This window comes from Microtus pennsylvanicus, chromosome 6 (assembly GCF_037038515.1).
Source record: "Microtus pennsylvanicus isolate mMicPen1 chromosome 6, mMicPen1.hap1, whole genome shotgun sequence".
In the NCBI taxonomy this organism is placed as follows: domain Eukaryota; kingdom Metazoa; phylum Chordata; class Mammalia; order Rodentia; family Cricetidae; genus Microtus; species Microtus pennsylvanicus.
Window position 1 is genome coordinate 105,044,352 of NC_134584.1, and position 13,006 is coordinate 105,057,357.

At 42.7% G+C, this 13,006-nt stretch overlaps 1 protein-coding gene across 1 annotated transcript; it reads left to right on the forward strand.

The window, feature by feature from the left end:
* Positions 1-261: 261 nt before the first annotated feature.
* On the forward strand, positions 262-12,292 carry LOC142852721 (acylcarnitine hydrolase-like). The gene is made up of 12 exons (XM_075977759.1): positions 262-361; positions 2,588-2,792; positions 3,648-3,789; positions 7,997-8,130; positions 8,216-8,474; positions 9,216-9,314; positions 9,588-9,728; positions 9,840-9,920; positions 10,150-10,294; positions 10,709-10,846; positions 11,617-11,689; positions 12,109-12,292. The coding sequence occupies exons 1-12, from the start codon at positions 262-264 to the stop codon at positions 12,290-12,292; spliced, it is 1,701 nt and encodes a 566-aa protein (XP_075833874.1).
* Positions 12,293-13,006: the final 714 nt, after the last annotated feature.

Consider the following 13,006-nt stretch of genomic DNA (forward strand, 5'->3'; position numbering starts at 1 on the left):
ATTAGCTTCTTAATCTATGTTGTGGCTTGCAATGAGACTAAAAAAGGAACGCACATCACAGAAGAGCATTTGCCCCACCTTCTGGACCCTGGTTCCTATCAGTTCTGCTTAGTCACAGCTCTCCTACAACTTTGCCCCGCCCAACAAGCTCCTGCCTATAAATCTTAGGGTTCAAAGAATTGTCTAGGCAGAGCCCACATATTCTACTTTCTGCATACAGTGCATCCCATAGCAGCACAGACTCAGGCCTCAGAGGTGATCATGCCGTCCTGCAAACGTCGTGGTTGGCTGATTGCTGGAGCCTGTGCACTTCTGTTAATTGCTGTAGCCTGTGGGCTTGTGTTTCTTCTTCGCACGAATGGTGAGACTTCTTACGTGGGTGGTGGGGGCCAGAGTTGCCAATTTTGGCAGAGACAGGGGCTGAGGCTGTAGTAGGGAAGGTAGCAAGGGAGGAAGAGCAGGTAGAGATGACAGAGAGGAAAAGTGGCCCCTGTAGCCCAGAGAGTCAGTGATGTCTGAGGACACTCAATAGAACAGAGGGCTACTCTGCCAAGCCTGGGCCTGAGAGTCAGAAGGAAGAGTGTTGGGGACAGAGGGCCAGATGGGCCATGTCCCCTTTCTGTATAGGGTTGTGCCTGTGGCTCTTATTAACCCATTGGTAATAATAAAATGAATTACGCCTTCCTACTAGCATTGAACTCCAAATGGGTCACCCCCTCAGACAAAGAAGCATCACGGTATACTCCAAATAATCCTAGGAATTTTTCCTGGCCCTCGGTCATACAGTTCTCCAGCCCTACAACAGTTGCCCAACTGAGAGGCCCGTGTTCCCTTTTCCATTTTCTGACCTTTGGAAAAGGTACAACTTGGAGTCCGAGGCAAAGGGAATGTGGTCTGTGTCTGCCAGAAAGTCTTCAGGCTTATAAAAAGATGAGCCAGAAGGGTACTGTGCCCAGTGTCAGTGTGCAGCCCTGAGGCCTCCTACCCAAAAGTGTTCAAGCCTGAGTCATCCTGACCTCCTGCTAGGCCTCCTCAATCAGATTTACCCTAAGGAGGCCATAAAGACCTCACTGTGACTCTTCCCTGCTGTTATCCAGATTCTGAGATATCACCAGGACTCTTGGACGGGAAGATCTGCCCAACTCACTCTTGGCTTATTTGAACATTCTTCTTTGGATCCTGGGTTCAGAATCACTGATAACTATAAGAGGGCACAGAGTTGTGCACCACCCAGGCCAGGCTCATCCATGGGACATCAAGATAAGATCGGAGTGAGCTGGTGTAATGGCACACACCTGTAAATGGTGTTCTAGATGAGGCAGAGAAGGTAGAAGGCTTTTCAGCTGCAAGCCAGCCTGGGTTACACAGCAAGAACCTGTCTGGTGGGGTGGTAAATGTAGAAATGTTAAAACAGAATACCACAGCAATTTCAGCATCAGTAATAATCAGGAGGAGGAGGACATCTGGAAGTAAACTTGGTCAGCAATGCTTACCATAGCAAAATCAGGAAATTAAAGTATCACATAAATGGTCATATGGTAATCCATTTAATGGTGACTTTTAGTATTAAATATGATATAGATGACATTAGCAGAGATTTAATTACAGGGAATTTTCTGCTGTTTTTGTTTTACTCTTCATGGGCCCCCTTTTTCCACATACAGCTGTTATAAAGACACAGTAACTCTTGAGAAGGCTACACGTGTAATGAGAGATGTGTTATTTTTTTTCCCACATGCCACATAAAATCAGAATTTCTACTTAGCTGGGTGGTGGTGGTGCATGCCTATAATCCCAGCACTTGGGAGGCAGAGGCAGGTGAATCTCTGTGAGTTCGAGGCCAACCTAGTCTACAAAGAAAGTTCCAGGAAAGTCAGAGCTTTCACACCAAGAAACCTCGTCTAAAAAAATGAGGAAAAAAGAGAAAAAAAGAATCTCTGCCTAACTTCAACTGTTTCATTTTAAAATGAAAAAGGAAAATGTATGCATAGATTTTTATCTTTAACGTATTTGTCACATCCCAGGCTGTTTTCCTGCCTCCTGACTGAGAGTACACTCACTCCAATATGGGGATTCGATGGTGAGCTTTTCTTGGGGGTGAAGCATCCTGGCTGTAGCCTGACTCTTAGCAAACCCATTTCAGCAGGTTTTGCCTGTTGCTGTAGCAGTGACAGATTCTAAGGGCCCATGTCCTCAGTGATCTATATGGACAGATATGGCATGTAGCATAGAGTCCTGTAGAGAGCGTGTCACTGGAGATAGGAATAAGTTTTCAGCACTGGAAAGATGGTGGGAAATGGCCTTCTACTCCCTGAGAGTGGCTGCTGCCTTGGCTACTTGTTACCTCACCAAGAAGCATCGAACATGCAATCCATGATTATTAGGTGTAGAAGAGTTTTGCTTTTTATGGAAAATGGCAGGTCTGCCAAATTCTTCCACACTGGAACATGGTGCTGTGGAGAGAATTTGCCAGGGAGGTGGGTACGTGGAAAAGGCTGAATTGAGGATAGCAAGAAAGAAGTAACAGCCATTGTGTGAAGGTAGATGGTTGGGCAAACCCAACCTTGATATCACTTGTCACTTACAGGTGAAGACTCAGCCAACCCCATCAGGACTACCCACACGGGACAGGTGCAGGGGACTCTAATCCACTTGAATGACACCAAAGAGGGCGTCTACATCTTCCTGGGAATTCCCTTTGCCAAGCCACCTCTAGGAGAGCTGAGATTTGCACCTCCTGAGCCTCCTGAACCATGGAGTGGTGTGAGGGATGGGACCACCTACCCAGCCATGTAAGTCTTCCTGAGACCCAGAAAATGTCAGGTCCTGAAATAGGCAGGAGGTCAGAACCTGAGCCAGACTGCAGTGCTTTCTCCATCTCCTGCCCTCCACTACATTCTCTCTGTGATGGGATATGCTGCAGATGACAGAGAAAGGCCAAAGTGATGAGAGCTCCTTAGCAAATGACCCTCCACAATCACTGTACCAACCTATAGGTGTCCAGGTACCATTAGCCAAGAGGCACTTTCTTGAGAGTCTGGATGTGAGGTGAAGGATGTCCCACCACCCTGTTTATCAATGGAGCACCTATATGGGCACAGGATCCAATACCCAGACTTTGGAGAGTACGAAAAGAAATGGTGTCATTACACACACCAATAGTTTTCACAGAAGTTCATGGAAATATCAATATCCCATCATCAGGAAGAGTGGGAGGCAAAGACCCATCTGGCAGCCTCACTAGAAGTTTGAGCTCCATTCCAGTTTTCCCAAAGTCTCTGACCTTTACCTTAGTTGGAAGAGCTTTTTGGAATGGGATCTCAAGTTCCCAGGGCATCATGGGGCCAGAAAGGGGGTTTCTAGGGCCTGGAGAGATGGCTCAAAGGTTAAGAGCACTGACTAATCTTCCAGAGGTCCTGAGTTTAATTCCCAGCAACCACATGGTGGATAACAACCATCTATAATGAGATCTAGTGCCCTCTTCTGGTGTGCAGGCATACATGGAAGCAGAATGTTGTATACATAATAATTAAATAAATCTTTTTATTTTAGAAAAAAAGAGGAGGTTTAGTGGCTGAGAGCAAATATGAACTAAGAGTCTGTTTTTAATACTGCACTACTCTTAGAATAACTGTCATTGTCCCGAGGTGTCTACAAAATTCTGTTACAGTGAATGCAGAAAGTCTGGAAATGATTAAACTGAGTGAGCCTTCCATCTCGACATCTGAGGACTGCCTATATCTCAACATCTACACACCAGCTCATGCCCGTGAGGGCTCCAAACTGCCTGTGAGTGGAAGCCATACTCAGATCTGGGGGTGGGCATTTCTTTGGGATGACTAAAAGGCACATAATCAATGTGAGACCCTGATGAGAAGCCCTCCCTGTCAGGTATCCAGAAAGGCCTCCTCTGCCATGGTACACAACTAAACCCTAGGTATGGGACACAGAGACCTAAACACTCTGGGAAGTCAGTGGCTATGGCTCCTTGATCAACTCAGGTTTCACACTACCTACCAGATGCCTGAGAGATAAATCCTGAGCTCTTGCAAATTTATTGGCATGGACTATCCGTTGTGTCAATGATTTTTTTTTGAGAAAGTGTCTCTCTATATAACCCTGGCTGGCCTAGAACTCACTATGTAGACAAGGCTAGCTTCAAACTCACAGAGATCTTTGAGCTCTGCCTCCAGAGGTATGGTAATTCTTTAATTGAAAATAGATTCTCTCTCATATATTAACTCTTCTATGAATGTCTGGTATAATTCTACAATAAAAACCATCTGTACCTGGGCTTTTTTTTAGTTGCAAAACTTTTAATGACTACTTCTATTTTACTGGAGGTTATAGGTATATTTAAATTGTTTATCTGATCATGATTTAACTTTGGTAAGTGATACCTATTGAGAAAATTATCCATTTATTTTCTAAATGGTGGAGTACAGGTTTTGAAAGCATGTCCTTATGAGTCACAGGATGTTCTTGGTGTCTGATGTTATGGTCCCCTTTTCACTTTTAATGATTTGGTTATTTTGATTTTATTAATTCGGATATTCTCTCTCTGTCTTTTAGGTAGTTTGACTAAGGGATTATATATTTTGTTGATTTTCTCAAAGAAACCAACACTTTGTTTTATTGATTCTTTATACTGTTTTTTTTATATTTTATTAATTTCTGCAGTTAATTTCCTGATCTTTTCCTCTTAGGTGTGCTTACTTCTTTTTGTTCTAGAACTTTCAGGTGTGCTTTTAAGTTGCTAGTATGAGCTCTCTCCAATTGTTTTAATGTAAGCACTTAATGCTGTGAACTTTCCTTTTAGCATCATCTTCATTGTGTTCCATAAGTTTGGGTGTGCTGTGTATTGATTTTCATTGAATTCTAGAAAGTCTTTAATGTCTTTCTTTATTTCTCTCTTGACCCATTTTTCATTCAGTGAAGAGTTGCTCAGTTTCTGTGAGTTTATAAGCTTTCTCTTGCTTCTATTCTTGTTGATATCCTGGTTTATTGTGCAATTATCTAATAAAATAAAAAAGGAAATTGACTCAATTTTCTTGCATCAGTAGAGAGTTGATTTGTGACCAAATATTTGGTCAATTTTGAAAAAAAAAATCTGTGAGGTGCTGAGACGAAGGTAGATTCTTTTGTGTTTGGGTATATTATTATGTAAATATCTCTTAGATTAATTTGGCTGATAAAGTCAGTTAGCTCTAGTATTTCTCTGTTTAGTTTCTGTCTGGATGGCCTGTCCATTTGTGAAAATGGGGTATTGAAGTCTCCCACTATCAGTGGGGGGAGTAAATATGTGATTTAAGGTCTAAAAGTGTTTCTTTGTAAAAACTCTAAAAATTATGCAGTGATTATCTTGACTGAGAGAGAATAGAATTTTAACCCATTCTTTTCTCCCATTTCTCACATTAGTAGTTCTCGATTCATTTGGCAACATATGTCACCATTTTAATATTAATGACAGTGAAAAGTAGACTTTGACAGGCTTAATATGTAATGTTAATTTGAATGGAATCCATAATGTAAATTTCCCTACAATACACTTCACTTTAATCTCAGTCTTCAAAAAAAAAAGCTTTTCTTTTACAAAAATGGGTGCTCTTGTGTTTGGGATCAACGTTACGAATTGAAATGTCTTCTTGGTGCATTTTTCTTGTGGTGAATATGTAGTATCCTTCTTACCTCTTTTGGTTAATTTTATTAGATATTAAAATGACTACACCTGATGTAGAAGGGTCATCTGTCTATGTGTTGCTTTCATTGGTTAATAAAGAAACTGCCTTGGCTTTTGATAGGACAGCAGCTTAGATAGGCGGAGTAGACAAAACAGGATGCTGGGAGAAAGAAGCAGAGTCAGGCAGATGCCATGGAGCCAGCCACCAGGTCAAACATGCTGAATCTTTCCCCGGTAAGCCACCACCTCGTGGTACTACATAGATTACTAAATATGGGTTAAAGCAAGATGTGAGAATTAGCCAATAAGAGGCTGAAACTAATGGGCCAGGCAGTGTTTAAATGAATACAGTTTCTGTGTAATTATTCTGGGGCTAAGCTAGCTGTGCAGGATCCGGGCAGGACAAAAAGCAGACCTGCTCGCCTCATCACTACATACACAAGATTGCTTGTTAGGTTTGTTTGCTTAGAATATGTTTTTCCAACCCTTTACCTTGAGCTAATATCTACCCCTGATATTTAAGTGTATTTCTTGTATGCAGCAGAAGGATTGATCCTGTGTTGGTAACCAACTGTTAATCTGTGTCTTTTTATTGGAGATTCGAGTCATTGATATTGAGAGATATCAGTGATCAATGATTGTTAATTCCTGTTATTTTGCTGCTGTTATTGTTGGTGGTGGTGTGAATGTACTTCAATTCTTTGGGTTTTGATGGTGTAAAATTATTTATTTCCTATGTTTCTATGTGTGTAATTTACATTAGTTTACAGTTTTCCTTCTAGTACCTTCTTTAGGGCTGATTTGTATATAGATATCGTTTAAATTTGATTGTATCATGGAATGTCTTAAGGTGATTGAAAGTTTTTCTGGGTGTAGTAATCTTGGCTGGCACCTGTAGTCTTGTAGAGTCTCCAGCACATCTGTCTAAGAGCTCCTGTATTTTAGAGTCTCCATTGAGAAGTCAGGTGTAAGTTTAATAGGTCTGCCTTATATGTTAGTTAGTCTTCTCCCTTGAAGTTTTCAATATTCTTTCTTTGTACTGTAGTGTTTTGATTATTATGTGCTGAAGGGACTTTTCTGATCCAATCTATTTGGTGTTCTGTATGCTTCTTGTAACTATATAGGCATTTCCTTCTTTAATTTAGGAAATTTTTCCATGGTTTAGTTGAAGATATTTTCTAGGCTTTTGAACTATTTGGTATTCTTCTCCTTCCTCTATTTATATTATTCATAGATTTGCTCTTTTCATAGTGTCCCAAATTTCTTGGATGTTTTGTGTCAGAAATTTTTCAGATTTAACATTTTCTTTCACCAATGTAATCATTTCTTCTATTGTATCTTCAAAGTCTGACATTCTCTCTTTCTATCTTTTATATTCTGTTGGTGAAGCTGGCCTCTGTAGTTCCTGCTCACATTCCTAAACTTTTCACTTCCAGGATTCCCTCAGCTGGTGTTTTGTTTATTGTTTGTATAACCATTTTTAAGGTCTTGAATAGTTTTATTTCTGTCCTTCAATTGTTTTTTTTTTTCTTGACTTTCTTTAAGGGATTTATTCATTTGCTCTTTAAAGACTTCTTTCATCTTCATTTTAAGGTCTTTTTTCAGCTGTGTTGGGATATTTAGAACCTGCTGTGGTAGGATAGCTGGATTCTGTTAGAGACACACTGACCTGGCTGTTGTTTATTGTGTTCTTATACTGGCATCTAGCAATCTGGGTTTGGGGTGGTTATAGGTCTAGGTGTTGATTTCCTGGTTTCTCTTTATTTGGTGTGTGTTTTGTTACTTAATTACTGTTTCCTCTCTGGATTTTTAGAAAGTCTTCTGCCTGCTCACTCGGTGTGTTCACTGGGAATTCTGGGGGGAGTCAGTCTATTGTAGTGCTAGGGGTGACCCTGAGAATTGAATCTGGGGTAACAGAGAGTGGGGAAGGTCCACAGGCAGCCTACCTGGTCCCAAGCTCTGGTAATAAAGTTATACATCACCATGATCAGCTATGTGTCAATGAGTTTTGTTAATAATCAGGAGAGTTACTGATGAATATATCCCTTTTTATTCTATTTCATAGGAGACTGAGGGTAAGGGATGTTATTACTCCAGATTTAGAGCCATTAATTCAGGCTTGGGTCCTTAGAGGAGAGACACTAACAAGTATCCTGATGGTACTAGAGCCCTGTCTGTGGTCCAGGTGAGGGTGTCCTGATAAATTTTGTCTGTGTGTCTAAGTACACTGAGCCAAAGCATTAGGTAAAGTAGAAGACACTCAGGTGGAGCTTGAGCTGGGTGGGAACCTCCTGGCATCTGACTTGATTTCCACAGGTAATGGTGTGGATCCATGGGGGTGCACTGGTTTCGGGTATGGCTTCCTCGACCGATGGATCCATGCTGGCAGCCAAGGAGGATGTGGTGGTGGTCACTATCCAGTACCGCGTGGGTCTCCTGGGCTTCTTCAGGTGAGTCTGGGGCTAGCCTGCACTGTGCAGTAGGGGATAAAAGAAAATAAGACAGCCCTATGATTCCTCCTCTGCATCTTCACAGCACTGGAGATGAACACGCCAGAGGCAACTGGGGTTATCTGGACCAAGTGGCCGCCCTGAGCTGGGTCCAGCAGAACATTGCCTACTTTGGAGGCAACCCTGACCTTGTCACCATCTTTGGACAGTCAGCAGGTGGTGCAAGTGTGTCTTCACAGGTTGTGTCCCCCATGTCCAAAGGACTCTTCCACAGAGCCATCATGGAGAGTGGGGTAGCCCTGGTGCCTGACCTGATCTCTAACACCTCTGAGGTGGTCTACACAGTGAGTCACTTCAGCCATTGATGATCCTGCAGCCTCATCCTCCACCCTCTGGTATTCTGGGAGTTGTCTCAATTGGGAAAACGACGGGTGTGGGAAATAGCTTCTTTCAGTACTTTCTGAGAGACTCAAGGGTTGGAATCCAGGTGTTTCTATACAGGCTGGGTGTAATAACCATGTATAAGTACCTTGTAGTGACCATCTTGTTCAGACACAAATACATATGGGATGACGATATGGCTCAATAGGTAAGAACATAAGAATGTGAGTTCAAATTCCCTCAGAAACCACAAAAAGCTGCATGTGGCAACAAGTGTGTGATCCTGGTATTCATAGGATGAGATAGGAGGCAGAGACCAGAAAATCCCTGAAAGGTCACAAATAAGATAGGCTCTTGTAGAAAGGAAGAAATAATGAAAGATCATTTCTCAAACAAGATGGGAAGTGAGGACTAGCAACCAGATGTGTCCTCGACTCTTTGCATGGAAACCATGGTACAGGCACTCCTGAAGTCACAGACACTTGTGAAAAAACAGTGTAGCTTACTTTTTAAAGTCTTTAGGTAACCTAGAATGCCCTCTCTGGCTGTCACTTCCGAGCAACACAAAATGGGAATTACATACTTTATTTCACCAGAAAAAAAGTGCAATGTGATATTTGCGCACAATGCCAATCGACTGGGGTTGGAAAAACTCCTCTACTTTCCCAAAAGGATGGATCAACTCCTGCCTGATCCCTTTACAGAAAGTGGCCAGCTTATCTGGTTGTGAGACTGTGGACTCAGAGACCCTGGTGCAATGTCTGAGAAACAAGAGTGAAGAGGAGATTCTGGCTATTAACAAGGTTGGGAGAGTTGTGTGACTTGGAGGACCTGGTCAGTGGGATGTGGGAGAGTTAAGTCCTTACTACTCTAAATAAATTACCCCTGCTCCATGGTTTGGCATCCTCTTAATTATGTATGTAAAATTATTAAAATGAATACCAAATATCCTAAAATATGTAGAATCTATCAGGGGTGAAAAAACATCTTGAAACAATTAATGGGGGCAGGGGTAATGGTTTGGGTTTCTCAGTGGACATCAGAATTGACCTCCATATCACTTGCTTGTTTCTCAGGTCTTCCAGTCCATCCCTGCTGTGGTGGATGGAGAGTTCTTCCCCAGGCATCCCCAAGAGTTGTTGACTGCTGTGGATTTTCGCCCTGTCCCCAGCATCATTGGTGTCAACAATGATGAGTATGGCTGGCTTCTCCCTATGGTGAGGCACAGTTCTAATTCTCTAGAAGTCTGGGGACTCATAAGGTGAGCAGAGGAAACTTGGTCCATATCTATCACAGTATACTATAGAAAATTGTCCTCTCTCTGCCAGATCCTGGGCACTGATCAAATAATAAACGGCATAACCAGAGAGACCCTGCCAGCTATTCTGAAGAACACAACAACACACATAGTAAGCCACCTTTATTAGTGTCTCCAATAGAAAGAGCCACTATGTATCCTTCCAGACAGCATGCCTACAAAGATCTGTGTGTGTGTGTGGTTTGTGGAGGGCTCACCCCAGAACTTATACCTTTCCCTCTATATCATATCTTATCCCTGGCCACATTCTCCACACTGAGGCTACTGCCTATCAAAACAAGAACCTACCTAAACTCATTCTTCCTGATTCCCTGCTGCAGATGTTACCTCCTGAGTGTAGTGACCTGCTAATGGAAGAGTATATGAACAACACTGAAGATGCCCAGACCCTCCAAATACAGTACAAGGAAATGATAGCAGACTTCTTATTTGTTATGCCTTCACTACAAGTAGCAAAGTTTCAATGTGAGTGCATCTGTGATGAGGCCTAGTGGGGAGGAGCTCAGAGCCATGGGTCCCAGATAAGCTTAATTGTGTCCAGGTCCCCAATCTTGTCTGGATCACATCTCGGGTACTAAACCCCGGGGGGCATTACATCAGTATTTCTTTATTCTCATTTAAGAAAGGGGAGTGATATCTTATCCAGGTACAAAGAAACAGGTTGCTGATACTCCATTGATTTGCCAAACCTACTTAGCTGGGAAGCCCAGGGTCACTGTTTAGCCAAAGGCTTTCCCATAACTAGTGCTCCAGCCTGGGGCCACTCACTTGACAATTATAACACCAGATAACTGTATACCGACCTAACTTATCAATAACCGTTAGGTAGGAAAGTTACAGGTGAGAGAAATCCATGTAAACATGTGTTCTTACCTCTAGGCTCCCGTGCCACTGTCTACTTTTATGAATTCCGTCATGTGCCCAGCTACGAAAAAGATATGAGACCAGCCTATGTGAAAGCTGACCATGGTGATGAGATTCCCTTTGTTTTTGGTTCCTCCCAATGGGGCATAAAACGTGAGTCTTCTTGTGTTTCATGAGCTGGATGGGGTCACAGGTGGGTACCTGATGGGCAACTGAGCTCCCAGTCCAGCCGAGAAAATCAAGGCTCTGGGAGAGGACAAAATCAAGTAAGCACCATTTCCATCCTCAAAAAGTTATACTCAGATTAGAATATGGATTCTACCAAATATGATTTATCATCTTTATTACTTTTATATTACTGTGATGAGATACTATGACCAAGTCAGCTTATAGAAGAAAGGGTTTATTGGGACTTAGAGTTTCAAAGGGTTAGTTAGAGTCTATGACAATCAAGGATGGCAGAACAGCAGCATACAGGCAGGCAAGGCACTGGAACAGTAGCTAACTAAAGCTTACATTCTGATCTACAAACACAAGGCAGAGAGAGCTAACTGGACTTGACTGGACTTTTAAACCTCAAAGACAACTTCCAGTGATACACCTCCTCCGACAAAGCCATTTCTCCCAATTCTTCCCCAAAAGTTCCACTAACTGTGAACCACATATTCAAATATATGAGACTATAGGATTCATATCATTTGAGCCACCACACCTATGTTAGATGGAATGAGGACACACTGAGCAGAACTGAACCTGGAGGCATCAATTAGAGGTGTGGGTGGCTCTTGGATCCTTGGTGGTGAAGGAGGGAAAGAGGCCTAGAGTTCAAGGTCAGGCTACAGGAAGGATGGTGATTGTGGAGCAGGAATAGACAGCTGCATGGGGTGGCTGGGACCTGGATCTCTGTCTTCCCATGGCTACAGCTGACTTCACTGAGGAAGAGGAGCTGCTGAGCAGGAGAATGATGAAGTACTGGACCAACTTTGCACGACATGGGTGAGAACACCCCCCTCTCTCAACCTCCTCAGTGGTGGGTCCCTATCTAGGGCTCCATTGGTGGTTGATGACTTCATTTGCATGCATGGATACCTCATCACATGATAGAGTCCTCCTCACCCTAGGGCACACTTAGGTTCATCGTACATATTGGTTACTGGTCACACTGCAATGACTTGATAGGAACTATAGTATTGTTCTTTAGATTTTGCCTTTGAGTGGGAGACCCAAAATTGTCCAGGTAGTCTTGCCCCACATGGAGCAGACACTCGTAGGTGATACTTGTATCCCTGTGTAAGGACACGTGCCTCATCCGTCCCCTCAACTATTGGCCCAATTAGTCTACTACCCTGAAAAATTGGGGGAATCACAATGATGAGAATGACCTTACCATTCCCTGATGGCTGGCATATCCGCAGGAACCCCAACAGCGAGGGTCTACCAGAATGGCCTGTGATGGACAATAATGAGAAGTACCTGCAGCTGGACATCCAGCCTGATGTGGGCCAAGCCCTGAAGGCCAGAAGATTGCAGTTCTGGACTCAGACTCTGCCTGAGAAGATCCAGGAGCTAAAGGGGTCTCAGAATAATTACAAAGAGTAGTACCCTGTGAGAGGAATGGTGTGAAGGGCTGAATATACATCAGGTCAGCCGAACATTCTTAGAGAATCCCGGTTAGAGTCTAACAGTCACATCACCATCCCTTACCTCTACAATTGTCCATTTGGTCTACATGTACAACAAACCCTTGGTGTGTCACTCATTCCTCAACATGCTGGGACACCTTTTATGAGACTCAGTGAATGCTCCCATGACTGTAGATGTGTGACCCCTAAGTTCCCCAATCTTCTTTCACTGTCCCCTGGGACAACACCCTTTCCTTCCTTTTCATCTGCTCTCCTCCTCTCTCCTCTTCTCCAAGCCCCAGACAGTCTTCAGATGAAACAGAAGCTTTGGAAATATTTATTATATGGTATTGGACTGTCAAAATCCTATGTTCTCTCAGCAAGTCTCATGTCTTCTTATTTGTAAGTAGACAATAAAGAAACCTAATAGCCAAAGTCCCACCTATTGTTTTCATGTGTTCAATCAGTTCCAAAATTTCACAAATTGTAAGCTGAGCTCTTTAATAGGTTCTGTGGCCCTGCTATTCAGAGACCTAAACAGAAAGATTATATGATTTCTGCAGTTTCGGGTCATCCTGAGCAACATAGTAAGCCCAGCATCTCTAAACAAATTATAATCTGGATAACATACAAATAGCAAACAAATTATATGTTTATATACCAAGAAATCCAAGGTCAAATGTCATCAGAT

Excerpts from the sequence above, each read along its gene's own strand:
- LOC142852721 (XM_075977759.1), top strand. The coding sequence starts at position 262 with ATGCCGTCCTGCAAACGTCGTGGTTGGCTGATTGCTGGAGCCTGTGCA. Across the intron at positions 2,793-3,647 it reads GGGACCACCTACCCAGCCAT|GTGTCTACAAAATTCTGTTA; the intron begins GTAAGTCTTCCT and ends CATTGTCCCGAG. Across the intron at positions 9,921-10,149 it reads AGAACACAACAACACACATA|ATGTTACCTCCTGAGTGTAG; the intron begins GTAAGCCACCTT and ends TCCCTGCTGCAG.